This window comes from Malaclemys terrapin, chromosome 1 (genome assembly GCF_027887155.1).
Source record: "Malaclemys terrapin pileata isolate rMalTer1 chromosome 1, rMalTer1.hap1, whole genome shotgun sequence".
NCBI lineage: Eukaryota > Metazoa > Chordata > Testudines > Emydidae > Malaclemys > Malaclemys terrapin.
Genome location: NC_071505.1, coordinates 147,043,866 through 147,068,853, shown reverse-complemented (window position 1 = coordinate 147,068,853; position 24,988 = coordinate 147,043,866). Strand labels below are relative to the sequence as shown.

The following is a 24,988-nucleotide window of genomic DNA, read 5'->3' as shown; positions in this document are numbered from 1 at the left end:
AATCAATGTACACACTATAATGCTGCCATGCAGGAGGTAAGCTTCAAATGAGAAAGCCCCTGTCAACAGTTGCTTGCAATCTAATGGATAAACAGGTACCATACAGCATACCATACCAACCTGTGGTTCATGAAGCACTTGCTAAGTGGTCTGTGGAGATTTGGCTTTTCATGTAGTGGTGGCGGCCTCTCCCAGGCTTCCAACTGCTTCTACAGGTATTGAGGAAGAGCCTGGCGACCTATAAAATCAGCTGGAAGCAAGGAGGAAGAGCAAGCATAGCTCCATCTACTAGGAGAAGAGGAAACAGGAGCCACCACCAAGGTCTGGAGCTGCCAGGCACCAGCAAGAGGAGACTGCTCAGGGGAGAAGAAAATGAGGCAGCGGGGGTTTATGTCTATTGGAGAAATGGCTGGAGGGGGCCTGATTGTCAGGCCGTGAGTTCAGGACACAAGGAAATTTAGTGGCAGAAAAGCATGTTTGGGGGAGAGAGGACACACGACAGGGTACTGTGTGCAGGAAGAGAACAGGATAAGGGGACGGAGTAGCAGAGGAACATTTGCCCTCAAAAGAGGAACAGAACAGAGTGGAGGAGACGTGAAATTAAGAGTAAAATAGAGACAGAAAAACAAAATTAAACTCATTAAAGAGAACTGTGAATACATTCATTTCTTAAGGGAACTGTCCCAGGTAATCTGTTACTTTAGTTGCCAAGGAGCTGTTCTGTGTTCACAGATGGGAGGGGCAGTGGCCCTCATGATCATCAGTGGGAGGAGAGGAATCCACGGAACAATCTCTATTAAGAAGTGGTCCATACAATGAAGATATTTGAGAACAGAGCAATATAATATAGAATAAACACAGTATGGCCTGTCATCTTTGTTGCTGAGCTGTATTTTACATTAATAGCAACTACATCCATAGAAAGAAGTGGGGAGGTGGGAGATAACATTAACTGTGTGGAGGATTGTAGAACAGGCTGGCACTGTTTGACTGAAACATTCCCACCTGGTGGCAGATTCTGATGCTGCTGGGAAATGTTAAGTGAGTTCTTCTAACTTGGTGGTGCAGGTAGCTTGTTAACTGTCCCCTGTGTATGGAAGATGGGAATGCTCGCTGCACAGAGAAGTGAAGGTGTGGGCAGAGCAGTTTGGAGGGAGGAGCCCTGGGGCAGCCACGCCTGTGGAGATGGTTGGAGCTGAAGGTTTTGTTGTTTTTTTGTCAAACCCAAGGAGGGTGGTGAGTGTGACGCTACTCAGCATGTGGACTTTGTTTTAGGGCAGGCTGCTCACTCAGGGTGAGATATTTTTGACATATTCTGCACAAGAGGCATGGGGGCGGGGAGAGAAGCAAACTTGAACTGAAGAACATGAGGGCAGAAGTGGCAACAGGCCCAGACTGCCCCCAAACAACAGCTGTTGCAGGCCATGTGGCAATTTGTGAAGGAGTCCAACAAGAACGGCAGCAACAACTTTGGGAGCTGATGTTCCACAGACTGATTAACCCATGGCCACCATCTGGACTGCCGGTGAGCATCAGCCCTTCTCTGTCTATCATGAAACCGGATGGTGACCCTGAGGCTCCTTTTTCACAGTAGAGGTACAAGGGGTAAAAAATATATATCTATTAAGTGCCTACATGTGAGAAAGGCCATGCTGCCCCCGTTTCAGCTCAGTTCCATAGCACAGTTCATAGAGCAGCTCTTAGGAAGAAAATTGAAAGACTTAGGGACTCAATGGTGGGCAATGAAAAGAGAAGGTTGGCCAGACACAGAGGGGACTGATGGGGGGACTTATGTGTTTTGCTTATTAGGAAAAGGAAAACATAAGAAAATTGTGTTACATATTGCACTGTAATTTTGGGAAGACATATGGACTCACTGAACCCACAGCCAAAAAGAACAATCACCAGGAATCTAGGAGGAAGCCTCCAGCCCTAAGTATTATGTAAGGAACAGTGGTATATACAAAAACATTGTTCCTCATGGATGTACTGACGATAGAGAGATGAGGTCTAGTAGAGGCCAGGAGTCTGGCTCTCCCAGTGGGTAATAAATGGACCCATAGAAATGGAAGGGCGAATTGTTAGAGCCCTGCAAATCTGTGGATATCCACTTTATAGCTGTAGATCATGTTTGTGGATCGTGGCTTGGATGCGGATACAAATTTTGTATCCATGCAGGTTTCTAGGAATGGTGGCCTGCCAGGTTGACTCATGGTACACCCAGACTTTGATGTAAGAGGGCTTGATATGACTTGAGTGCCTTAAGGAATTAGATTCCATACAGGTCCCCTATGACTACAAGGACTCCAGGGCCTACCCAAAGGCAATAATTCCCCTATGAGAGGGGGCAGCTTGCTTGTGTTATCCTGCCTCATTGAAATGCAGGGAGCCTGGGTAAACTTTCAGTCTATCCTGGTTTCCAGGGTGTATCCAGGGATTCATGACCATGCAGAATGAGATGTTGCAGAGAGCAAGTCCTCTGGTCACTGCAGGGGCTTTGGGAGTTAGGTTGTCCAGGAGAGAGAAAACCAGGGTGCATGCCTAAGCATTGGCTCTAACAGGCTGGCAGTGTTTGCATAGAAATCATAGAAGTGTAGGACTGGAAGGGACCTTGACAGGTCATCTAGTCCAGTCCCCTGCACTCATGGTAGGATTAAGTATTATCTAGACCATCCCTGACAGGTGTTTGTCCAACCTGCTCTTAAAAACCTCCAGTGACGGAGATTCCTCATCCTCTCTAGGTGACATGTTCCAGTGCTCACCCACCCTGACAGGAAGTTTTTCCTAATGTCCAACCTAAATCTTGATTGCTACAGTTTAAGCTCACTGTTTCTTGACCTGGCATTTGTGGTTAAGGAGATCACTTTATCACCCTCCTCTTTATAACAACCTTTTAGATTGTTATCATGTCCCCCCCTCAGTCTTCTCTTCGCCAGACTCAATAAACCCAATTTTTTCAATCTTACCTCGTAGGTCATATTTTCTAGACCTTTAATCATTTTTTGTTGCTTTTCTCTGGACTTTTTCCAATTTGTCCAAATCTTTCCCGAAGTGTGGTGCCCAGAACTGGGCACATGATTCCATTTCAGGCCCTATCAGTGTTGAGTAGATTGGAAGAATTACTGCTCATGTCTTGCTTACAACACTCCTGCTAATGCATGAAACACACCTCCCTGTTAGCAGTCATTGATCCTGCTGCTTTTATACCTCACTCATATAAAAGAGAGTGGCTCTCTGAAGAGAGAGAGAGAAAGAACGGATCTACAGTGTGTGAGACCCCTGAGGGAGCAGCACATTTGAGGAGAGGCCTAAACTGAACATTATCAGATAGTTAATAAAGCTAAATTCCAGGAAGGGGTGGGGTTTTGACTTTGTTTTAAAGCAGGCTGGGAAGGTCACAGAGGGCCTCGGATCTTTCCTAAGTTACATGTTTCAGTTCAGAAATCTTTCATGACTCCAAAGTTTGAGAGAGGTGTCATGCTGAGCTTTTGAAATTCAATCTGAATATTGTATTTAATGGAAAACAGCACGACATGTTCCCAAAGGGATCCCAAAAATTATACCTGTTAATGTCAGTTCTGCTAAAAGGCATTAGTTAATTGTACTGCACAACAGCAAAGAACATTTATTCTTATTTAAAGGAAGGAAAAAGTCCTGTGACACATGCAAATGGCACATCACATATTTTAAACACTCTGCATGTCGCCTACACAGACTGAGCAGACATATTTGTCCCTTCAGCACCTTTCACAGCTTGAACACCAATATGTTTGCTTTTACATGCTCTTGTCATTAATACCAACTACTAAAGGGAAAAATACATACAGCCTGTGCACCATATCGGGAAAACAGGGCTAGGGGTCATGGGCCGCCTTGTGTTGTGGGGTCTGGGACACCTGCAAAGCCTCTTCACTAACCCTCTTTGGTCAGCAACTGCAGTGCTGATGTACTGCCTCCAAAGCTCCATGGCTAGAGTGCTGCAAGGTCTGTGAAGCTATGGAGCACATTCATTCATAAGGTATTCGGTCCATATATCCTCACAGATAAGCCGCCCCCTGCTTTTATGCAGGTCTCTGCAGTAGTGTTGAACCAGGGCCAGGCAGCAGCACTAACACCTGCACTGAGAGGTGAATGTGAACTCCCTGGCTGGGGAACATGTGGAACTTGGAAACTGAAACAGGCATAAATTTCTCTTCAGTGTGAGGGGGACTAAAATCCTGCAGTGCTGTGGAGCTCACGTTTGGCAAGGCAACAGCCTCACTCAGTGTAGAAGCTCTGCAAACTGCAGCTCCGACTTAAATATAAACTGACCCGCTCAGCTCCAAACGTTGATCTGCATAGCAATACTTTGATGTGCATCTGCCCAGTAATTCCCAGGTGGGTGCTGGCAACTGGCTAATTTCTGCCACTTCTGCAGCGTCACGGGGGCAGGGAGTTTAATGTCACAGCAGATGTTGCCTGTGGGAATGGGATCCCTAAACTACCACTTCCTCAGGAGAGCAGGAACTGTAAATGTGGTGTGAAGCTTAGCTCAGGCTTTAGACTGAATGATGGGGAAGGTTCTTATCCAGGTTCAAGTGTTCACCAACACCAGGAAGCATTCTACTCCCTAATCATTCCTGCTGGTTCCTGAGCTTTCTCCTTTGAGGAGACGTCATCCTCTTCTGGGGATGAAGAAGGATTAAACTTGCTTCTCAACAAGGGCTTGGGAAGGGGGCATTGGACTGTATATGCCACAGGGATGGCCCCCATTCCACGCATAGATAGACCTGATGAAGGCATCCATAGCTGCCCCGTTATCTCAGCAACTAGACTCAAGTGAGTATCTGAACGTACTCTGAGGCGCTTAGAGAAGTCTCCGGCCCATGAGCTCCAAACGTTTGTTCCAAAGTCTCTCAGCCTCTAGCCTTTTGTGTTGCAGAAAAGCACCTGTAACTTTCAGCGTTGTGTTGTAGCCTGCCTCTGGCTCTGCCTGACTCGGTGTAGATGGATTGCAGAGTTGACCCAAGCCTGTCTTGCAAAGACTAGCCTGGGTCCCTGATTTCTTCTAGTCCAGGAAGCACAGTGAAGGCATTAGAGATGAAAGGGATCAGCAGCAGTGATACTCAATGCAGACTACACGGTCAGGGAGACTCAGCTGCCTACCTTGTGTGCCAGGAAATGAAAAAGGGCCCAAAATGAACCCCCCTTCCTCCTGCTGCAGCCACCCCATGCTCCCGTGTCCTAATGCCACTCCCGGATCCTTCACTGTCCAGTCCCTTCTCAGCCCCAACTCCCTCCCCTCTGCTCCCACCCTGTGAACCCATAGCAAGGCTATGCTGAGCAGTTTATTCTGATGATAGACAAGGCTGAGTGAGCATAACCCAAATTAGTGCCTTCAACACCCAACCAAGCTCGATGCTGTTTCTCTCCAAGAAGGATTGGGAGACTCCCAGTGAGTTTGGTGAGGGGAGAGTGTGTGTGTCTATTTCTAACTGGCGGTCACAGTTCCCTGCGAAACCATACACAAAAAATGTGTATGGTCCAATCCCATGGTGTGGAGTCGGTTGAGGGGCAGAGCAACTGTCTCACTCCATTGTATGGGAAGTGGGAGGTGATTTGGGGGTGAGAAGGTTTAAATGATATTCCTTTCCCCTGCACATTGCCTGGAAGAGGGGCCAGTTCAAGGGTCAGTGTCTCCTCTCAGCAGCCAGCTGCCAAGAACATCACAGACTAAGGAGGGTTACTCTGAATGTAGCTGTAGCAGCGTTTGGTGCAAGGCAAAGGGCATGCGCAACAGGATGTGATGCTGGCACTGAGCCCTCACTTCATGTCCTGTAATAAGGTAGATAATTTAGTTTTAAATAATGTAACGTATGAGTCTAGGAGACATCCCTTGTGCCATGACTGGAGCAAATTCTGGTTAGCCTATGCAGATCTCTGTAATAAGCAGCTATTTCTAACAGCCTGATTTGTCTGGAGAGGTCTGACAGCATTCTCACTGTTGTTTATGCATCGGCAGGAAGTTAAGACTATGCAAGTATCAAAACGTTCATCGAGTCTGTAACGAGTCCGTGATGTCCATGTACAACAGTGTGTTTGCATTTGGTTTTCAGATACGTTTGGGTCTGTGCTGTAGCTCTGCCAGCTCATGTCTGCTTGATTGTATTTACCTTATTCATACAGAAAACCGGGAAAACACCTTCAGCCGTTCCCGAAGCTCCAGTGTCTCCAGCATCGACAAGGAGTCCAAGGAAGCAATTACAGCTTTGTACTTTATGGAGACCTTTTCACGGAAGAATGACTCTACGGTCTCCCCCTGTCTGTGGGTTGGAACAGGCCTTGGTATGGTCTTAATCATCTCCCTTAATCTGCCTGCTACTGAGGAATTAAGGCAGACAGAACCGGTCATGGTGTCTCCAAGTGGTAAGAGTTTTTGTCTGCTTTCCTGTTCTTTGTCTGTCTTGGTAGTAGGAGAGGGTATAAATATCTGCTTTTATCTGGTTTCTCTGACCAAAATCTCTCATGTAGTGAATATTAACCCCCGGTGGTTCATTACACTGAGTGCACAGAGATACAAAGAGGTGATTGAGGGTCCTGTGGCATCTTTAAGACTAACAGAAGTATTGGGAGCATAAGCTTCCGTGGGTAAAAACCTCACTTCGTCAGATGCAAGTCTGAAGGTGCCACAGGACCCTCTGTTGCTTTTTACAGATTCAGACTAACACGGCTACCCCTCTGATAAAAGAGGTGATTGTAGCAGTGATAGCTGTAATTTAGAGACATAGGACAGTCTGTTTTATTAATCACAAAGATTAGATCTTACATAGAGGTGCACACATTCCTTGTAAGGACTGGAAACAGGAGACTTTTTTTTCAGACTAGAAAAATAGATAAGTTCCTCCTGGGAAAGTGTATTTGGGATTCCCTTGAACGTGTCAAGAATTTGATGGATCATGTGGCAACAGAAATGTCACTAAATTCCAGTAGAAGGTATCTTTAGATGTATTCATAGTACTCGGCCCAAATAGCTATTTTCATATCTAAAGGTCTTCATAAATCTTAATGATTATTCCTTCCCTGTGACATAGGGAGCTGCTCCCACTTCTGCAGATGAGGCAACAGGCACAGACAATAAGCGACTTGGTCAGTGTTAAGAGAGAGCCAATGATAAAGCCAGGATTAGATCTCAGGAGTTCCTGCGTTCTAGTCCTGTGCACTGACCCCCTCAGACAGGTCTCACCCAGAGGAGAGGTCTAGCTTTCAGGACAAAAACTCAGCTTTGTGTAAAAGTAAGTGCAGAATGAACTAGGCCCTTGTTTCCCACCAAGTTACGATGCTGATTACAATTACAAGATTACTGACACAGAGGATGGTCAATTGAGTGCAGTTATGGATACTGATGAGGACATACCATGAGAGTAGAAACAAGGGCAGAGAACAAAAAACAAGGTTCAGTTTTGGAAAATACAAGTTAGTGCATGTGAGGAAAAACAATTGCAAGTACATATACTAACTGAGAGGGGGAAATGTAGAAAGCAGAGAGACCTAGAGCTAGCTGTAGGCTGCAGATTGGTCATGAGTTTGTGGCTATGGCTTGGAAACAAGGCTAGTATAATTTTGAATTGCTTAGACAAAAGCATTTTGTCCCTGAGCAGAGAGGTTATAGTCCTCCTACATACAGCTCTGATCCAGCCCCAGCTGGAATATTGTGATCAGGTCGGGGGTGTCATTACCAGAGAAATCAGAGGGAGTTCAGAGAAGAATGACAAAATGATTAGGGGATGAAGGGGATAATTTCCAGGGAAAGATTGAAAGATCCCAAGCACGTCTTGGCTAAGTGACAGGCACAGGTTACAGGGGATACTGGAGGGGGGTAAACACGAAGGAGGGACAGGATATATTTAACAGTTTTAAAGGGCGCTAACTAGGAATAATGGGAGGAAATTTAGGAGTAAAGAACTGTAGTCTGTATTAGACAAGGAAAGGATAGGAGCCACCTCAGTTGCATGCTTAAAACCTGACTGGAAAGACACTAGAAATTGCACTGGAAAGAACAATCCTATTGGTAAGAGAGTGGGATACATGCCGTAATTGGCCATTTTTATCTCTAAATTCTACTGTTTTCTATTGAATTTTTTTGTTAGGTTGCCTGAAACATTTTCAATAACTGCAGCTCTGCTCGTTCACCATCTCTGCCTTGCTGCAAAAATATTTAGTGTGAAGCAAAAGGTTACTTTGTGCAGTTAACAGTGCAGCTCATTAGCTTAGTAGGGCTGAGATGTGCTACTGTACCCCTAAAGCAGGGGTGGGCAAACTTTTTGGCCCGAGGGCCACATTGGGGTTGCAAAACTATATGGAGGGCCGGGTAGGGAAGGCTGTGCCTCCCCAAACAGCCTGCCCTGCCCCCTCCCACCCCCTGACTGCCTCCCTCAGAATTCCCGACCCATCCAACACCCCCTGCTCCTTGTCCCCTGACAGCTCCCACCAGAGCCCCTGACCCATCCAACCGCCTCCGGCTCCCTGTCCCCTGACTGCCCCCACCAGAGCCCCCGACCCATGCAACCACCCCCTGCTCCCTGTCTGCCGCCTGGGACCCCCCGCCCCTTACCATGCCGGAGCCAGCCACACCGCTGCGCTTTCCAGCAGGATGGTGGGCCAGAGCGCTGGTGGTGCAGTGAGCTGAGGCTGTGGGGGAGGCGGGACAGCAGGGGAGGGGCTGGGGGGTAGCCTCCCCGGCTGAGAGCTCAGGGACCGGGCAGGATGGTCCCGCGGGCCGGATGTGGCCCGTGGGCCGTAGTTTGCCCACCTCTGCCCTAAAGGGAAAATCTGGATGCAAAATAGACCATGATGCACAGATGCACTAGTGACCACTGGATTTTTTGACAAGCATATGCCAAAGCTAGAGCATTATATTTTACAGGTACAGTTCTGACACTGAAGGGAGCAGTGCTGACTTTTTCATGCCTGGACTGCATGGGAGCATTGATACATTCACCCTATGAAGTATGGAGGGATCCAAACAGCATAGATGATAGTGAAAAAACGAGAAAAAGAAAACTTGTCATGTATTCTCCTTCGTCCTCCCAGGAAATGGGAGATCATCAGTTTGCTGTCATCTGCTCAGAAAAACAAGCCAAAGTGTTCTCACTGCCTTCCCAGACATGCCTCTATGTTCACAACATCACAGAAACGTCCTTTCTATTGCGAGCAGATGTGGTGACCTTGTGTAACAGCATCTGCCTGGCTTGCTTTTGTGCCAACGGGCATATCATGACAATGAGGTACTTACCTAGCTAATCATTTGGCAAAATTGTAAAAGGCAACAGAATTAGGGCTGTAAAGGGGAGCAGGAGGCACACTGTCCACCTGCAAGCTGCTGAGCATGTTTTTATTATGCACACATGTAAAGGAAAGCTGTACCCATTTTGCTCTGTTATATAATTTCTCTGTTAGTAATTCTTCTCACTATCTAGTACCAGGATTATCTCTGACAGCAATAGCATGGCAGAAGCAGCAGCGCTCACTATGGCTAAAGTTGCAGAATAGTTTCCATGCAATCTCTCTTTGGTCAGTTATAACTGTCAGCTTTCAGCTTCTGGGCTAAAGACTTCCAAGCCTGGTCTCACCCACGGATGTTCAATCACTATGGAAACCAAAATACCGTTCCCTACATTATTAAAAAAAAAAATAGGGCTGTCAAGTGATTAACAAAATTAATTGCATGATTAATCGTGCTGTTAAACAATAATAGAATACCATTTATTTAAATATTTTTGGATGTTTTCCACATTTTCAAATATATTGATTTCAATTACAACACAGAATACACAGTGTACAGTGCTCACTTTATATTTGTTTTTTATTACAAATATTGCACTGTAAAAAACAAAAATAGTATTTTCAATTCACCTAATACAAGTACTGTAGTGCAATCTCTATCATGAAAGGTGAACTTACAATGTAGAATTATGTACAAAAAAACTGCATTCAAAAATAAAACAGTGTAAAACTTCAAGGCCTATAAGTCTACTCAGTCCTTCTACTTCTTCAGCCAATTGCTAAGACAAACAAGTTTGTTTACATTTACAGGAGATAATGCTGCCTGCTTCTTAGTTACACTGTCACCTGAAAGTGAGAACAGGCATTTGCATGGCATTGTTGTAGCCAGTGTTGCAAGATATTTACATGCCAGATGCGCTAAAGATTCATATGTCCCTTCATGCTTCAACCACCATTCTAGAAGCCATGCGTCCATGCTGATGATGGATTCTGCTTGATAATGATCTAAAGCAGTGCAGAGCGACACATGTTCATTTTCATCATCTGAGTCAGATGCCACCAACAGAAGGTTGATTTTCTTTTTTGGTGGTTCGGGTTCTGTAGTTTCTGCATCAGAGTGTTGCTCTTTTAAGACTTCTGAAAGCATGCTCCACACCTCATCCCTCTCAGATTTTGGAAGGCACTTCAGATTCTTAAACCTTGGGAGGAGTGCTGTAGCTATCTTTAGAAATCTGATATTGGAACCTTCTTTGTGTTTTGTCAGATCTGCAGTGAAAGTGTTCTTAAAGCAAACAACATATGCTTGGTCATCATCCGAGACTACCATAACACAAAATATATGGCAGAATGTGGGTAAAACCATGGAGCAGGAGAAATACAATTCTCCTCTAAGGAGTTCACTTACAAATTTAATTAACACTTTTTTTTTTAAAACAAGCATCATCAGCATAGAAGCATGTCCTCTGGAATGGTGATCGAAGCATGAAGAGGCATATGAATGTTTAGCATATCGGAACACAAATACCTTGCAATGCTGGCTATAAAAGTGCCACGCAAACGCCTGTTCTCACTTTCAGGTGACATTGTAACTAAGAAGCGGGCAGCATTATCTCTTGTAAATGTAAAAAACCGTGTTTGTCTTAGCGATTGGCTGAACAAGAAGTAGGACTGAGTGGACTTGTAGGCTCTAAAGTTTTACACTGTTTTGTTTTTGAGTGCAATTATGTAACAAAAAAAATCTACATTTGTAAATTGCACTTTCACGATAAAGAGATTGCATTACAGTACTTGTATGAGGTGAATTGAAAAATACTGTTTCTTTTGTTTGTCGTTTTTACAGTGCAAATATTTGTCATAAAAAATAATATAAAGTGAGCACTGTACACTTTGCATTCTGTGTTGTATCGGAAATCAATATATTTGAAAATGTAGAAAAACATCCAAAAATATTTAATAAATGTCAATTGGTATTCTATTGTTTAACAGTGCGATTAAAACTGCGATTAATCATGGTTGTTTTTTTTAATCGTATGAGTTAACTGATTAATCGACATCCCTAAAAAAATTAATTCGTACAAATTCTTTTTGATTAGCTCCTCAATCAAAATTGCTAAGGTAGAATGTTGAAAAGTGGCATTAAAGCAGTCCTCATTCAGCAGCAGCATCTTTGAGAGTTCTACCCAACATTGGATTGGATTTAACCAAACTCTAACCTTTGAAAATCACATTCTGTGGACTTTTTTTGCCATGGGGACTTTAGGCTACTCCAGGGTTAGGTGGCAGCTGAGCAAGGTTTTGAGACTCTGAGTGGCACCTCAATGGAGGATTTAGACACCTAAGTCCTTTTGTGGAGCTAGCCCTAACAACCTATTTTGGTCACTGAAATTTGCTTTGAGACCAATACACAGAGGGAACAGATCTGTGAAGTGGAAAGGTGCCATTTTTACAGTAGCACATTTAAGAGTGCATTTTAAATACCACAGCATTCTAGTCTATATATGGAAAATACTAAGTTACCTGAAAAAAGAAGAACAGGAGTACTTGTGGCACCTTAGAGACTAACAAATTTATTAGAGCATAAGCTTTCGTGGACTACAGCCCACTTTTTCGGATGCATATAGAATGGAACATATATTGAGGAGATGTATATACACACATACAGAGAGCATAAACAGGTGGGAGTTGTCTTACCAACTCTGAGAGGCCAATTAATTAAGAGAAAAAAAACTTTTGAAGTGATAATCAAGCTAGCCCAGTACAGACAGTTTGATAATAAGTGTGAGAGTACTTACAAGGGGAGATAGAGTAACATTGACTCTATCTCCCCTTGTAAGTACTCTCACACTTATTATCAAACTGTCTGTACTGGGCTAGCTTGATTATCACTTCAAAAGTTTTTTTTCTCTTAATTAATTGGCCTCTCAGAGTTGGTAAGACAACTCCCACCTGTTTATGCTCTCTGTATGTGTGTATATACATCTCCTCAATATATGTTCCATTCTATATGCATCCGAAGAAGTGGGCTGTAGTCCACGAAAGCTTATGCTCTAATAAATTTGTTAGTCTCTAAGGTGCCACAAGTACTCCTGTTCTTCTTTTTGCGGATACAGACTAACACGGCTGTTACTCTGAAACCTAAGTTACCTGAGGGTTTGAATCACGTGATAGAATAAAAGCATTTTCTGTAAATCCCAACATAACACAGGCATCTGCTTCTCTTCAGCTTGCCCAGCCTTCGCCCAATGCTGGATGTCAACTATTTGCCAGTAACAGACATGAGGATAGCACGGACATTTTGTTTCACCAATGAAGGGCAAGCTTTGTATCTCAGCTCTCCCACGGAGATCCAGCGACTGACATACAGCCAGGAGATGTGTGACAATCTACAGGTAGGGCTTGTAAACGTAGAAAGCACACATGCTGCTTGGCTTTCTTATTGTGGAGAAATCTTTGAAGCACTAATGGGCTCCCATTGTCAGATCTGTGCTTCCTACAGAGGAGGGCTGTACATGTTTGCAGCACTTCTGAGCCAGCCAGAGGCATCTCAACAGAGCCCTCCTACCACTGCCTTGATCACAGTGGCTTACACCATTCTCAGGCTTTCGGCTGTTAACACCATGTCCTCTGGTTTAAAATCTAGTGCAACCTGTTCCTTTTTCAGATAATTTTCATTCAATCCAATTCATTCTTATTTTTAATTTGGAACCTGAAACTCCAAATAACAGCGCAAAGATTGCCCAGATTTTTTGTAACATCTGCAGTGCCATGCATGGAACATAGGTCAATTTGCATCAACATTTCCAGAGAGAACCAATTTTCTCAAGAGAAAAGCTCCTACATTTGGAAAGAGTAAAATGGAAGAATAAATGCTTAGTGTCACTGTCTAATGCTCTGATCCCTGAATATGCACGTTCCTTGGGTTAAGTCTATGAAAGGATGCAAAACACTAACCCAAAATTTTATCAGCTAAAGATGGGGGAAACAAGATGCTTCTAAAACATTTGTTCCCAAAGAGAAATGATGTATTTGTAAACGGTCAATTTCTCTGGAACAGTATGTTTTACTTGTAGGTTTCTCAAGGTAATGACACTTTTTACTCTCCTAAGTTTAATTAAATTTAAATTTAATTAAAAGTTAAAGTTTCAAATGATTAAAAATGGTAAGAAGTTGGATTGTAACATTATTGCCAGCAGATGGGCCAGGCATTAGCTTTAATGTAAGATATGATTTAGTGTGAAACATCCATGAAAAGACAATTGCTTGCTTTTTTTATAGTGAAATCAGTGCTAGCTTGACACACCTATAGATGGAAGTTCTCTATTTATTCATAGCAGAGGACAACATGGGCAGCTGCAGCAGCAGGCCACACTTCCTACGTGCACACCACACAAGCCAAGTACATCTTATGCTTGCCCTGCAGGAACCACCTCATTGGGACACAGAGGAGGTCAACAGTACTTTTGATCCATGGCCTCTGTGGAGTAGCTCCTGTCCCCTAGCGACTGGACTAAGTCCACAAACTGACATTAACGGTAGCAATGACTGTTCCTTCCCTAACTTTAGTATTGCTTATTTTATTCTAAAAGTAAACACAGGCCCCACTCCCCATATTAATACAGCTTCTTCAGCATTCAGTCAGTAGGCTAGAAGGGCAGGCGTTCTGAGTTGGATATAAACCATTAAAAGTCTACAAAAAAATCTATTAGTGATTAAGACATACTTTTGAGTTACTTACAGTATTATCCACTACAGTAACTGATACAGCCCTTCTTTGCAGGTGGGAAAGGTTCTCACATTGTACTATACATTCAAATACAGCAGCTATGGGGATGGTCTGAGGAAAGTCATTTATTCCAAGCAAAAGCTAGTTCATTATGTGAGATTTTTTTACACTCTAAATGTCATTTACTGAAGGAAGTTAATTGTGGGGGGGTTATTGGGGAAGGATCATTAGCAGTAAAAAAGGGGAATAAGCTTGAGGTTGTATAATGAGCAGAGAACCAGGATGCCCAATAAAAGACATGGTACTGCCAGCTGTCGTTAGACCATGGCAATGTGTTGAGCAGCAGAAGTCATCACAATGCTGGCATTTTCAACACTGAAGAATTGTTATGAGGAATGAGTGCTGCAGCCAGGCTTGGGCTCACTGGAGAGGAGGAGTTGAAGCGACTGTTTACAAATTATTGGCGGGACTCTAAATACATCACTGAAGAAGGGTTTAAAACTAGGGGATGGGCTAGATTTGTTAGCCCAAATAAGAGAATAAAAGGCTCTTACCTCCCAACACTGCCACACTCCAGCTGCTCACATCACAGCTTCTGCACAGAGAGGAAGAGCAAGGGCTTTATACACCCAGTATCCCCCTCCCCCCCAAAAAGCAAGTGGGAGGAGCATTGGCAGAGAGCCATGGTTTCACCCACCCTGACCTACCAGCTGGCAGAGCAGTAGTATTAATGTGCTGAAGCCATCTCCCCACAAATGGCTGCTACATAAGAAGTTACCCTAGCAGACTGCAAACAACTTTGATAGCTAGATTTGTTTCTAAAGAACCATTGGTTTGAAGGATACAGGTGTAAGCTCTCTGGCGGCAGAGACTGTGCCTTCAGCTGTGTCTGTAAATGTCTCGTGCACGATTGGTGCTGTGCAAATAGTAAAATTAAGTGGGAGGTAGGCACAGCTAGCATCCAGCGATGAGCTCTCAGAGGGAAGCCAATGGCCTTTTGTAAAAATTGCTTCCTGTCAGCAAGCACTAAACTCATCTTTATTGTTTTCTTTTTGCGAAGTATTGGTGGTCGGGTTGCCTTGATAATCACCAGCTGATTGTGATTTCTTGATTTTAATCAACATTTTTATGTTGTGGCTTCGTTGCATAATTTGCTCTCCACAAATCATAAAATATGAACCCACCAGGGGAATGAACACAAATAATTTTTTTTTTTTTTTAAATGTGAGTGGCTTTGGTTGGACATTTTATCTGCACTATTGACCCAGCTCTCGTAGTAATCAGATATCAAATGCTTAATGCTGTGTTTTTCATAGTATGAGAATTTTTTTTAAAGAATTGATGTTGCAGACAAACCGACAGTCAAATGTTGTCCCTTCTAGCCGTGGTCTTGCAATACAACATGTGGCATAGATCAGAATTCATCTTTTATTTGCTAAACGTCTGATGTCAATGACTCTTTAAGCTAATCCAGACATTTAAAGTAAATGGCAATCTTCATCGCTCTAGTTCCCTCATGTGTTCTTCTGTCTGATTTTGGCCAGGACATGCTTGGGGATTTGTTTACCCCAGTGGAAACACCAGAAGCCCAGAACAGAGGCTTTCTCAAGGGGCTGTTTGGAGGAAGCGGGCAGACCTTTGACAGAGAAGAGCTGTGTAAGTGATTATAACTGAAACTAACGGAAGACAAACAGTTAAACCGATACAAGGACAGGACACGTAATCTAGGAAAGAAGGGATGTTAAAAATGTTAAAGATAACAGAGAATTTGTCCCACAAGCTACTAGAAGGAGCAAGAGCTTGATCTTTCAGAGCCTTGTTTCTATCTACCCAAAATGTTTTCTTTCTTCCCAGTAAGAGCAAGTGAACAATAAAATAGGCCCCATCACTGCAGTTACTGAAGAACAGGTTCGAGATGGCACTAGTATCAAACCTGCCTGGGTAGCTTGAGGCAGTCTGTGTGCCACAGTACACGCCAAATAACAGCAAGGGAGTGAGGAACTAGCAATGAATTCTCTAGGTATCGATGGGGGAATGAGCTAACTCCACTTTCCCTGTGTAGTTGGCGAGGCTTCAGCAGGAAAAGCCTCTCGGAGTCTGGCTCAGCACATCCCTGGCTCGGGGGGAATCGAGGGTATGAAAGGAGCTGCAGGAGGGGTAATCGGAGACTTGGCTCGTGCGCGCCTCGCCCTTGATGAGAGAGGACAGAGACTGGGAGAACTGGATGAAAAGACTGCAAGCATGATGGCTAGTGCAGAGGCATTTTCCAAACATGCACATGAGGTATGGGTTCTTTGCACGTACATGTGGGGAGAGTTTGCCCTACCCAGGGTTACCCAAAGTTAAGAAAGCTGAACCTCCTTCAGGAAAATTAAACAAATCACAGTCCCCCAAGTGTTGTTACCTTCATTTATACAGCACCCTTCCCCACACGTTGGGGAACCCTGGTATAGATTGTCATTATATGACACTTTCTCTCCTTTCCTACATGCTTGATAAGCAGTAAAGTATCGTCATTCACATCTGCACCCACTGAAATAAATGGGGTAGTTTTCCACCTCAGAGCTGCTGTTTTAGGCTCTCTGCAAACTCAGGGAGCCATCTACTTTGGTTACACTTACTCCAGATTTTCATAGCATTTAAAGCCAAAAGGGATGATCAGATCATCTAGTCTGCCCTCCTGTGTATCACAGGCCATTACATTTCATCTGGGTGTCCCTATATTAAGTCCAAAGACTTCAGTTAGACCAAAAAAGTTCAGTCCTCAGGAAACAAAACTGTGCGCCATGGAGAGAGAACAGGGGAGACCCAAGGTGCCACCCAATGCTTGAGTTTCCTGCAATGTTTTCTTCATAACATCTGTCTTTCAAAACTGCTGCCATCTCCCATTGGTGTCAGTGGGAGGGAGAGTATTATGTTCCCCCAGTTATGATGACCATTGCATCCATTCATTGACGTGTCAGTGTTGTTCCTGAAATCAGGCCTCAGTCCCTTTGGGAACAATGGGAGATAAAAGCAATTAATGAGTATTGCCCTTAAGATTTTATGTGCTTATCCCTCCTGTCAAATATTCTGTTATGAACAATACCAGGAGAAATATTACCATTAATCCTGCTTCTTTTAAAAACCCACTAGTTGCACAAGATGTGCTGAACAGGGAGGGGGAAACTAGGGTGGATCATAGGTGTGCATCTGGATGCAAGGGAACAAGTGGGGCACTACAGGGCACAGGAAACTGGGGGCATGACCATAGTGTGTTATGCTAAACTGGTTTGCTCTAAATAGGCTGCTTAGCATGGAGACATTTGCTCTGTGAAATTGAAATGATGTCACCCTATGGTATAGTCCTAAGAGGGGGAATCAACTGAAAAGTAGTAGTAGTACATTAAGGAATATTTACCTGTAATTCCAGTTTTCCAGATATCTGTACAGCAGGATTACCACCTACCTCATGCCCCAGGGAGAATGTTATTGGCTGTTATAAGTGCGAGGCAAAAAAATACTCTCAAAGAGATGTGTACTGACGGATGGTATTCTGGAAGCGAGGCACCTAGCGTACCCTAATCTATGGCAGTTCCTACTTCACCTTATGCAAAAAGCAGTGTACTAAAGTAGGAATTCCCTGAGAGCGTCTCTTCAGTGAACAAGAGCTATGGGTAAATAATGTTCTTTGTGGAGGTTTAATACTTAATTATGAAGTTAGAGAAAGCCTCCCCCTCCCCCCCCCCCCAAAAAAAAAGTATTTCACAGCAGCAAAGGGAAATGACATGTTTGGCAAAGAACAACCTGATGCTATTTGTTTGCTCCAAATTTTCTACTTGATTATGAAGTCCATGACAATGAATGGACCTACTTCATTTGTGGTACCACTAGTTCAGTGGAGTTCTGCCACATACTAACTTAACACAAGTCTTTACCATTAGCAAACCAGATTTTTGTATCTAATTTTCATTTTGCTTATTTCCCATCTCTGTAGTTGATGCTGAAATATAAGGACAAGAAATGGTACCAGTTTTAGACTTTTAAAGAAGCTGCTTGGCTTTGATGAGAACACTATTCAGGGAAGCGGAACTTATTCCCAACACTACCAATCACTGGCCAGAAACAAAACTTTCTCCTAGGAAATGTTTTCCTGTTATTTGTTTGGATTCACCACAAGCGGGAAGTCAAGGAGAAGTTTTATATCCCACAAAACGGAGCCTAGAGTTGTACTGGTCTTTTAGTCAAAATACCTGGCTTATGGTGTAGTAAATCTTTTTCCAAAAGCAACTGAACAGTCACATTGGCATGTAGCTTTTTTCAGAAGCTCTAGGAATGAACTGTGGAGAGTGTATCTGGTTAAAAATATCCTGTACAAACCTAGAATGTTAATGCACTTATTAAAAAAAAATGAATACAATTTTGCATGACCAATTGACATCTTAAAAAGAAAGCATGTTGTGACCGAAGAAAAAGGGATTGATTTCTATGCTGAGCAAAAAATATTTAAAAACAGCAAAAATCTTTATTTTTAAAAACAACCCTACAACCAGCCAGTACATTTCAAGTGTGGGCGCTGCTGCTCTGGACAGAAAAAGGAGATGAGCTGCATTGTCTTATTTGCTGCTAGTTCTTTTCCTTATAAAATCTTAGGTTGAACTCATCAGTGCTATTTAATTCCTATCCAAAGAATAAACTAACATCCAAATCCAATCCAAATGCTTTCTTTAGTGTTTGTGAAGGAGCCAGTTGGGATGTCACCTAAGTGAGAGTAGAGGGTGTCTTTACAACCCAAAGAGTGCAGGAAACACCTTCCATAACTACTAATTTTCTGAAAGCATCCTTTGAGGGGGCTGTGATAACATTTGTCACCCCAGGAGTGTCTGAATCACTTGGTTGCCTTGTTTTTTCAATATTAGAAGCTGAAGAGAAGGTGAGTCAGTAATTTATTGAATTAAACTGAAGAAAGTAGAGGGCCCAGTGGATCAAGCTGGTAAATCCCCTCAAGTCAGTGACTTCAGCAGCTTGCAGGAAAGAGTTGCACTGAAGCAATGCTAAGCAAATTGCACAGTAACCCAATTTAAAGCTGGTGGGCTGACGATCACACCAGCAACAGGTTTGAGCTGCAAAGCCCAGCAGATGTAATTTTATATAGACCAGTTTCTCTACTGTCTTGCCTGGTGTATTACCACTTACAACCTGTGCAAAACACTGCCACAGAGATGAGTGAGTGGAGAATTCAGGAGCACATTATATCTACTTTGCACAAGTGTAAATGCCCACACAAGGTGCAAGGTACTGGTGAAATAGGCTGTTCATATCGGTAAAGCTGCTGCCAGACCTCAACTGCTGCCACGGGGCTTTATGTGGTTTCCATTATGGGCTTTTAATTTTCTTCATTTTGCAGATACTGTCAGATTCTTTTCCACAACTGTTTATCATGATGTATTTGCCTGAACAGCATTCACATGCCAGAACAGTCAATTTCCTTCCCCAGCTCAGTTTTACTCCTCTGCATCAGCATAATTTCCAAAGTAACCAACTGTGAAGTCAGATGGATTCTAAAATTGACTTGGGAACAAGGTGCCAAGGTCATGTTTGCCAGCAAGTATGCACAAGTACAAACTAGGGAGAGAGAGACACTTTGTATCAGGAGAATTCACTTTGAAGGAAAATGGTCTGAGAAAGTAGCTGCAGCTAGTGACTTCCCAAATAGCCATGTCCATCAGATTTGCTTTAACTTCCTACGTTTGTATCATGACAGTTTAATGCACACTCTGGACTGCAAGACACTGCTCTGGATTCTGCATTTCCATGGAAAGCACTGCTAACCCTCACTCAGTCGCTCTCTCAGCTATTCCTTTCTCATATCTTCCCTGTTTTTAGTGGTGGGGTGGGTGCTCACTGGCAAAAACATCTATTGTATATTTAATTTAGCTCAATTTTAGATATAGGTTTTGGACTCAGAAGTCTGGCATCACAAGCTGTGTGAATTAAGGCTATGGCACAAGTTTGAAGCGTCATTAAGGTTACACTGTTATGGCTCTATATGAATTTTGTGCTAGTCAGAATGTTTAAATTTTGCTGCGGGCAAGGTTAAAATGACAGCTTTGACTGTTGTAGTCCAGTTCTAAGCCTCTAAAAAGCCTTATGGCTAATCCAGCCCCTGTGTGAATTGCATGTTTACTCCACGTGTACTCTGGCCTATAGTTAGTCTAAATCACTAATCTTGTGGGCACTTTAGCTTTACAAACACCTTAGAGAGGATATGTTCCCTAATTTAGCTGCAAGACTAGAGAAGGTATTTAAATGGTCACTGGATTAGGCTCAGACCAAACAGGTAAAGATTCAGGAGGGAAATCCTGCTACCAGGCACATGAGTTCGTTCTGTAACTTACTGCACCTGTTTCTATACTAATATAACGGGTCTGAAAAGGATATTCCTGGTTCAAGTGTGATGCCATGTACATCTCCTCTACTGGCTACACTGGGAGTTTCCATTGCAATTCAATGACATGTTGCAGTATCCATAGATGTATCACACATAACTGTGTGGGCAGATTAGTGGAAAGCTTGGTGAGTGATTAGGATGGTACTAGTTCTGTGGTGTATAGAAATTCTCGGCTTGCTATTCCGCTTTTAGGCAGAGGTGTTGCTCTAACATCAATTCAGGGACCTCTGATCCTGAATGAAATGGGAGCCTCCTTAGGCAGATGCTAGAGCTCACTCTGTCATGAAGCAGTTGCACAAATCAGTTTGAACAGCTACAGCCTGCGTGAGGGAAATGTGCCTCCAGTAGGCCATTTACATTACACTTGCTCTATCAACAGTCTCTAACTTAACACCACGCTGTATCAGTGGGAAAGCCAGCCAGTAGCTTTCAATTTGTCTCTTTACTTCACAAAAGAAGAAGAATTTAGATTCCCCAAACATAAAATTTTGGATGTTTAAATCCTTCATTGTTTTCTCTAGAAAAACTCCCCAGAAGGTCACAACTGTATCTTCCTTTCATCTATGGCATATTGTACATCTTTCCAAAAAGTTACAAATTCCTGTTTCTGTAATGTTCAGCTTTTGTGACTATAATTATTAATTTTCTTGTAGTCTGTAGAGATCTAAAAAATTGTATATGTTTGTATATAGAACGTTCTATTGAGATTTACCATGGATGTGGCGAAAAATCTTTACCTTAAAATTTAATAAGGGAGGGGGAAGCCTGGCCGGTTAGTTTCTTGTGACATGAGGAGGAGTGTGGGATTTTTAAAGGGCCTACCCTAAACATTTTTTGTTAATAACAAGAGTAATAAAGTTGCAGCCTTCAAGCTGATAAGCATAGCAATGATTTTACTTGCTGAGAAGAAAATTAGGACACTAGGCTTTCTAAGAAGAATGTTGAACTCAAATGTGCTTTCACCTTTTCTACCAAGCCAGCACCAGCTCACACAAAATCCATAACTTTTAGGCTCTTTCAACATCTGAACTCTTAGTTTAAAAAGTACAAACTCCAGATAGGTTACATTAGATCTAACGTATAAAAGGCTCTCTCTAGCGACACTTTGGCATAATGTTGCTCAATTAAATATTTTTATGATGTTAAAAAATGCATATTTTTTTGTGAGTGAAAAATGTATTATCCCAAACAATCCGATATACAAAATACACACACAGCTAGGGGTGTAATATGCAGATAAAATATATTTAATTAGATTCATTATGTGGCTTCTCATTAGATGAGTCCTTACTAGTAAGAACTATTTTATGTGCAGCCAACTCCTAGACATAGACCACTTTAAACTTCAATTCTGAATTAAAAAATTTAAAAAAAATCTAATGAAATTCTGTAACAGCACCAGAATTTGTTCTCTATAATCACATAAGATTTTTCTAAATCATATTTTTTTACATTCCTGTGTCCCAATTATTTATACTTTTGAGTAGATGTGGTCTGACTGCATTTCTGAATTCAAATTAGACCTTTTTTCTCTGTATTAAACAGAATATAGGTTTTGCATAAATATTTAAATATACACAGATATTCGATTATTAGACATGTGAAGTTATCACAAAAATTCTCTGTACAACTTTTTACATATTGCTTTTTCAGAAACCATCTCACATCCAATTCCTTGTGTGTATTATAATAAATAAATTGTATACTGAAAAAATAATTCTGTATGTATCTAATGTGGAAAAACATCACAGCTAATGTAAACCTTGTATTCAACCTCAGGATTATTCTATTTATAAATTGTCTCTATTATATCACAGGCAAATTGCCAGACTGCATTTAATTGCACCCTTTAAGTATTCTACTCTGGGTATCCCACATCACTTTTCATGACCTAAAGGTGAATGCAAACACAATATATTTCAGTCTTGATTAATTTTGCCCTGGTAAGGTGTCAGTAAGAAAACACTCTCTCTCATTAATGAGTTGCATGTTTTCATTTGTTGACAACACTTCATCTAGCTGTAATTCATGTAAAAGAGTTTCCATTCATGTGTTTTCTCTTATGTGATTATTGACTAAAATCAAAATATTGTACCTTTTTTTTTTTTAAACTAGTGTCCAATATTCTGGCTCTGTCAAGGAACTGTGGACAAATTATGTGTGGTTTTCATTAATGAGGCACCACCTAATATTTCAAAATGAAGGTTAAATCCAGGAGTGAACCACACACTCCTCCTGCTCCAATAACCGTTTACTGTTTTGACAGGTATCCTAAAATTGGCATCACAAAGGTAAATTAAGACACCTTTGATTGAAGCTATTCTGAGTTCCCAGTGAAAGAACTGATGGAAAGAAAATAAAGGAAAGAATTGACATTATTTTGTGTAATTCTCTTTTTTCAGGGGTATGTAGTTAGGTAAAGGGTTTATAATGCATATTCCATGTGATTAAGCATCCCTACTACAGTCAGCATTTCTACACACGGCTTTTTTTTTTGGTTTACAACTTCCATACAACGTCAGGCCCCACTAATGCCATCTTGTAAGTTAGTCTCTTGAGCTGTTATTTCTGTATTTTCATGATGTCTGGGACTCCCACAATATGCTGGCAGAGCAAGGGGGGCAGAAGGGGGAGCTTACGTATATCTAGCCCTTGTGGTTATCAGTGCTGTACTGCCTTGGCTCAAGAGTTCCTGCCTAAGATTCCAGTGTCAAAATGCATACATACTTTCACTGCGAGTTGTGCTTCTAAATAACTGAAGCACTTTTTAACACCCCTCCCCCCCCCCGCATAAGCTTTGAGTAAGTTACAGCTGCACCATTTGCTTAGACAGGTTACTTGTATTATGCAAAGAAATTTACAGAACATAAAGTGGCACAGGAACTACAAAAAAACAACACATGTTCTACACACATTTGCAAATGGAACTGAGAAGCCCAATTCCCCCGGTCTTAGGAAACAGCAATTTGTTGGTTCATCTTCTAGCATATGGACAGGGCGCCTCACCTCACCTCCATATCAGGGCGCACCATGATTTTTACAGAGTACCTGACCCAGCTGCAAACACCGTCACCATGGTACACCACACCCAAGCACCAGATGGCTGTGGAGTCTTTCTGCACATGAGTGGCTGCTGTGCAAGCCCCTACTCCTTGGCTGGCAGGTGAACAGGAGCATATGTGGGGTAATTACTCACAATATGATTCTGTTGCTCCACCTGCAAGGAGACAAAAATCTCAGTCAAAGCTAATGAACAAGCACCAATCTTCCCACCTCCCTTCCAACTAGAGACTGGCCAAGCAAACTAAGGCCAGAGAGAAATGTCAAGTTATTCTGCCTGGAGAGGGGAGGGGGAATGGGACGGGAGAAGAAAGGACAGAGTGAGCAATCGTCCCCCAGCATACGTCTTTCTTCTTCCACCCTACCCAGCAACAGCAATTACAGACACCCTATGCTACAAGCTATGACCCAAAAAAGCCCTTACTATACCGTAGAGCTTGGAATAGGTACTGGCCTGAAGCAATGTCAGCAGACAAGGTCTGAGCAAACTGCGAATGTGAGTTGGAGGTCAGGGAAATGAGCCTTCAACATCGGTGGGAAATGCTTCCACTTTCTGAGCCCAGGAAAGATGCTACACCTCTTACAGCATGGGATTTAACACTTACGGCCATATACTTTGGACCCAGTCATGGCTTGAGGGTAAGGGGGGTTTCAAGCTACAACTCACTGAGCTGTTATTGTGGATTCTGTCCCACATTTCAGCCTTCCTAACAAAAGCGTTACTACTCTTATGAGTGGCAGATACTTAAAACTTCAGAGCCTGCCTGACAGCCAGGGAGAGCCATGTCCTCTGGCGCAACTAAGAGTGACTAGGACCATGTCTACACTACAAACTTTGGTAGATGCAAGTTGTGTCAGTCTAAAGTCATTGCAGTTAGTATATTACACATGTGAGTGCATACTTGACTCCTTCCACCAGAGCTGCATGTCAGTGCACAGTGCAGCACATCATGGGTAGCTATCCCAGTGTGCCACTCACCATCATCCAGTGCACGGTCTTTTTGAAAAATTTGACAATGCATGATGGGGTAGAAATGAGTCATGCAGGGGTGACTGGAGCAAGTGTGTGTTTTGTGGGGGGGTCAAGTTCCCATCATGCAACTTTCCCCATCCCATAAAGCTATACATTTCCCATAATTTTCATGCCTCTTTTAAATAGATCCCACTTCTTGTTCTTCACCATCTCTAAGAGCTCTGTTGTCATTCATGAGCGTTGCAAACCCAGAACAAACAATCCTCTGATATTTGCAGTGCCACAGGAAGAACCGTACCAATGGAGGACATGATGGTTTGAGGACAGTTTGTTGTGGGACATAGCGAAAACAATTCAAGGATGTTGACGACATTCAAGGAGCAGTTGCCTATTTGGCCTCTAAAAAAAGAACAGGAGTACTTGTGGCACCTTAGAGACTAACAAATTTATTAGAGCATAAGCTTTCGTGGACTACAGCCCACTTCTTCGGATGCATATAGAATGGAACATATATTGAGGAGATATATATACACACATACAG

At 42.7% G+C, this 24,988-nt stretch overlaps 1 protein-coding gene across 7 annotated transcripts in view; it reads left to right on the top strand.

The window, feature by feature from the left end:
• STXBP5L (syntaxin binding protein 5L) overlaps nucleotides 1-22,792 on the top strand; it is a 410,492-nt gene extending 387,700 nt beyond the window's left edge. For all 7 annotated transcript variants that reach the window (XM_054042932.1, XM_054042916.1, XM_054042898.1 and 4 more), the window contains 6 exons: nucleotides 6,166-6,405; nucleotides 8,903-9,263; nucleotides 12,485-12,650; nucleotides 15,529-15,640; nucleotides 16,047-16,267; nucleotides 17,961-22,792. In XM_054042932.1, the coding sequence (XP_053898907.1) occupies nucleotides 6,166-6,405; nucleotides 8,903-9,263; nucleotides 12,485-12,650; nucleotides 15,529-15,640; nucleotides 16,047-16,267; nucleotides 17,961-18,002 (1,142 nt within the window). In that variant the 3' untranslated portion in view covers nucleotides 18,003-22,792. The remainder of the gene's footprint in view (nucleotides 1-6,165; nucleotides 6,406-8,902; nucleotides 9,264-12,484; nucleotides 12,651-15,528; nucleotides 15,641-16,046; nucleotides 16,268-17,960) is intronic.
• The last annotated feature ends 2,196 nt before the right edge of the window (nucleotides 22,793-24,988 follow it).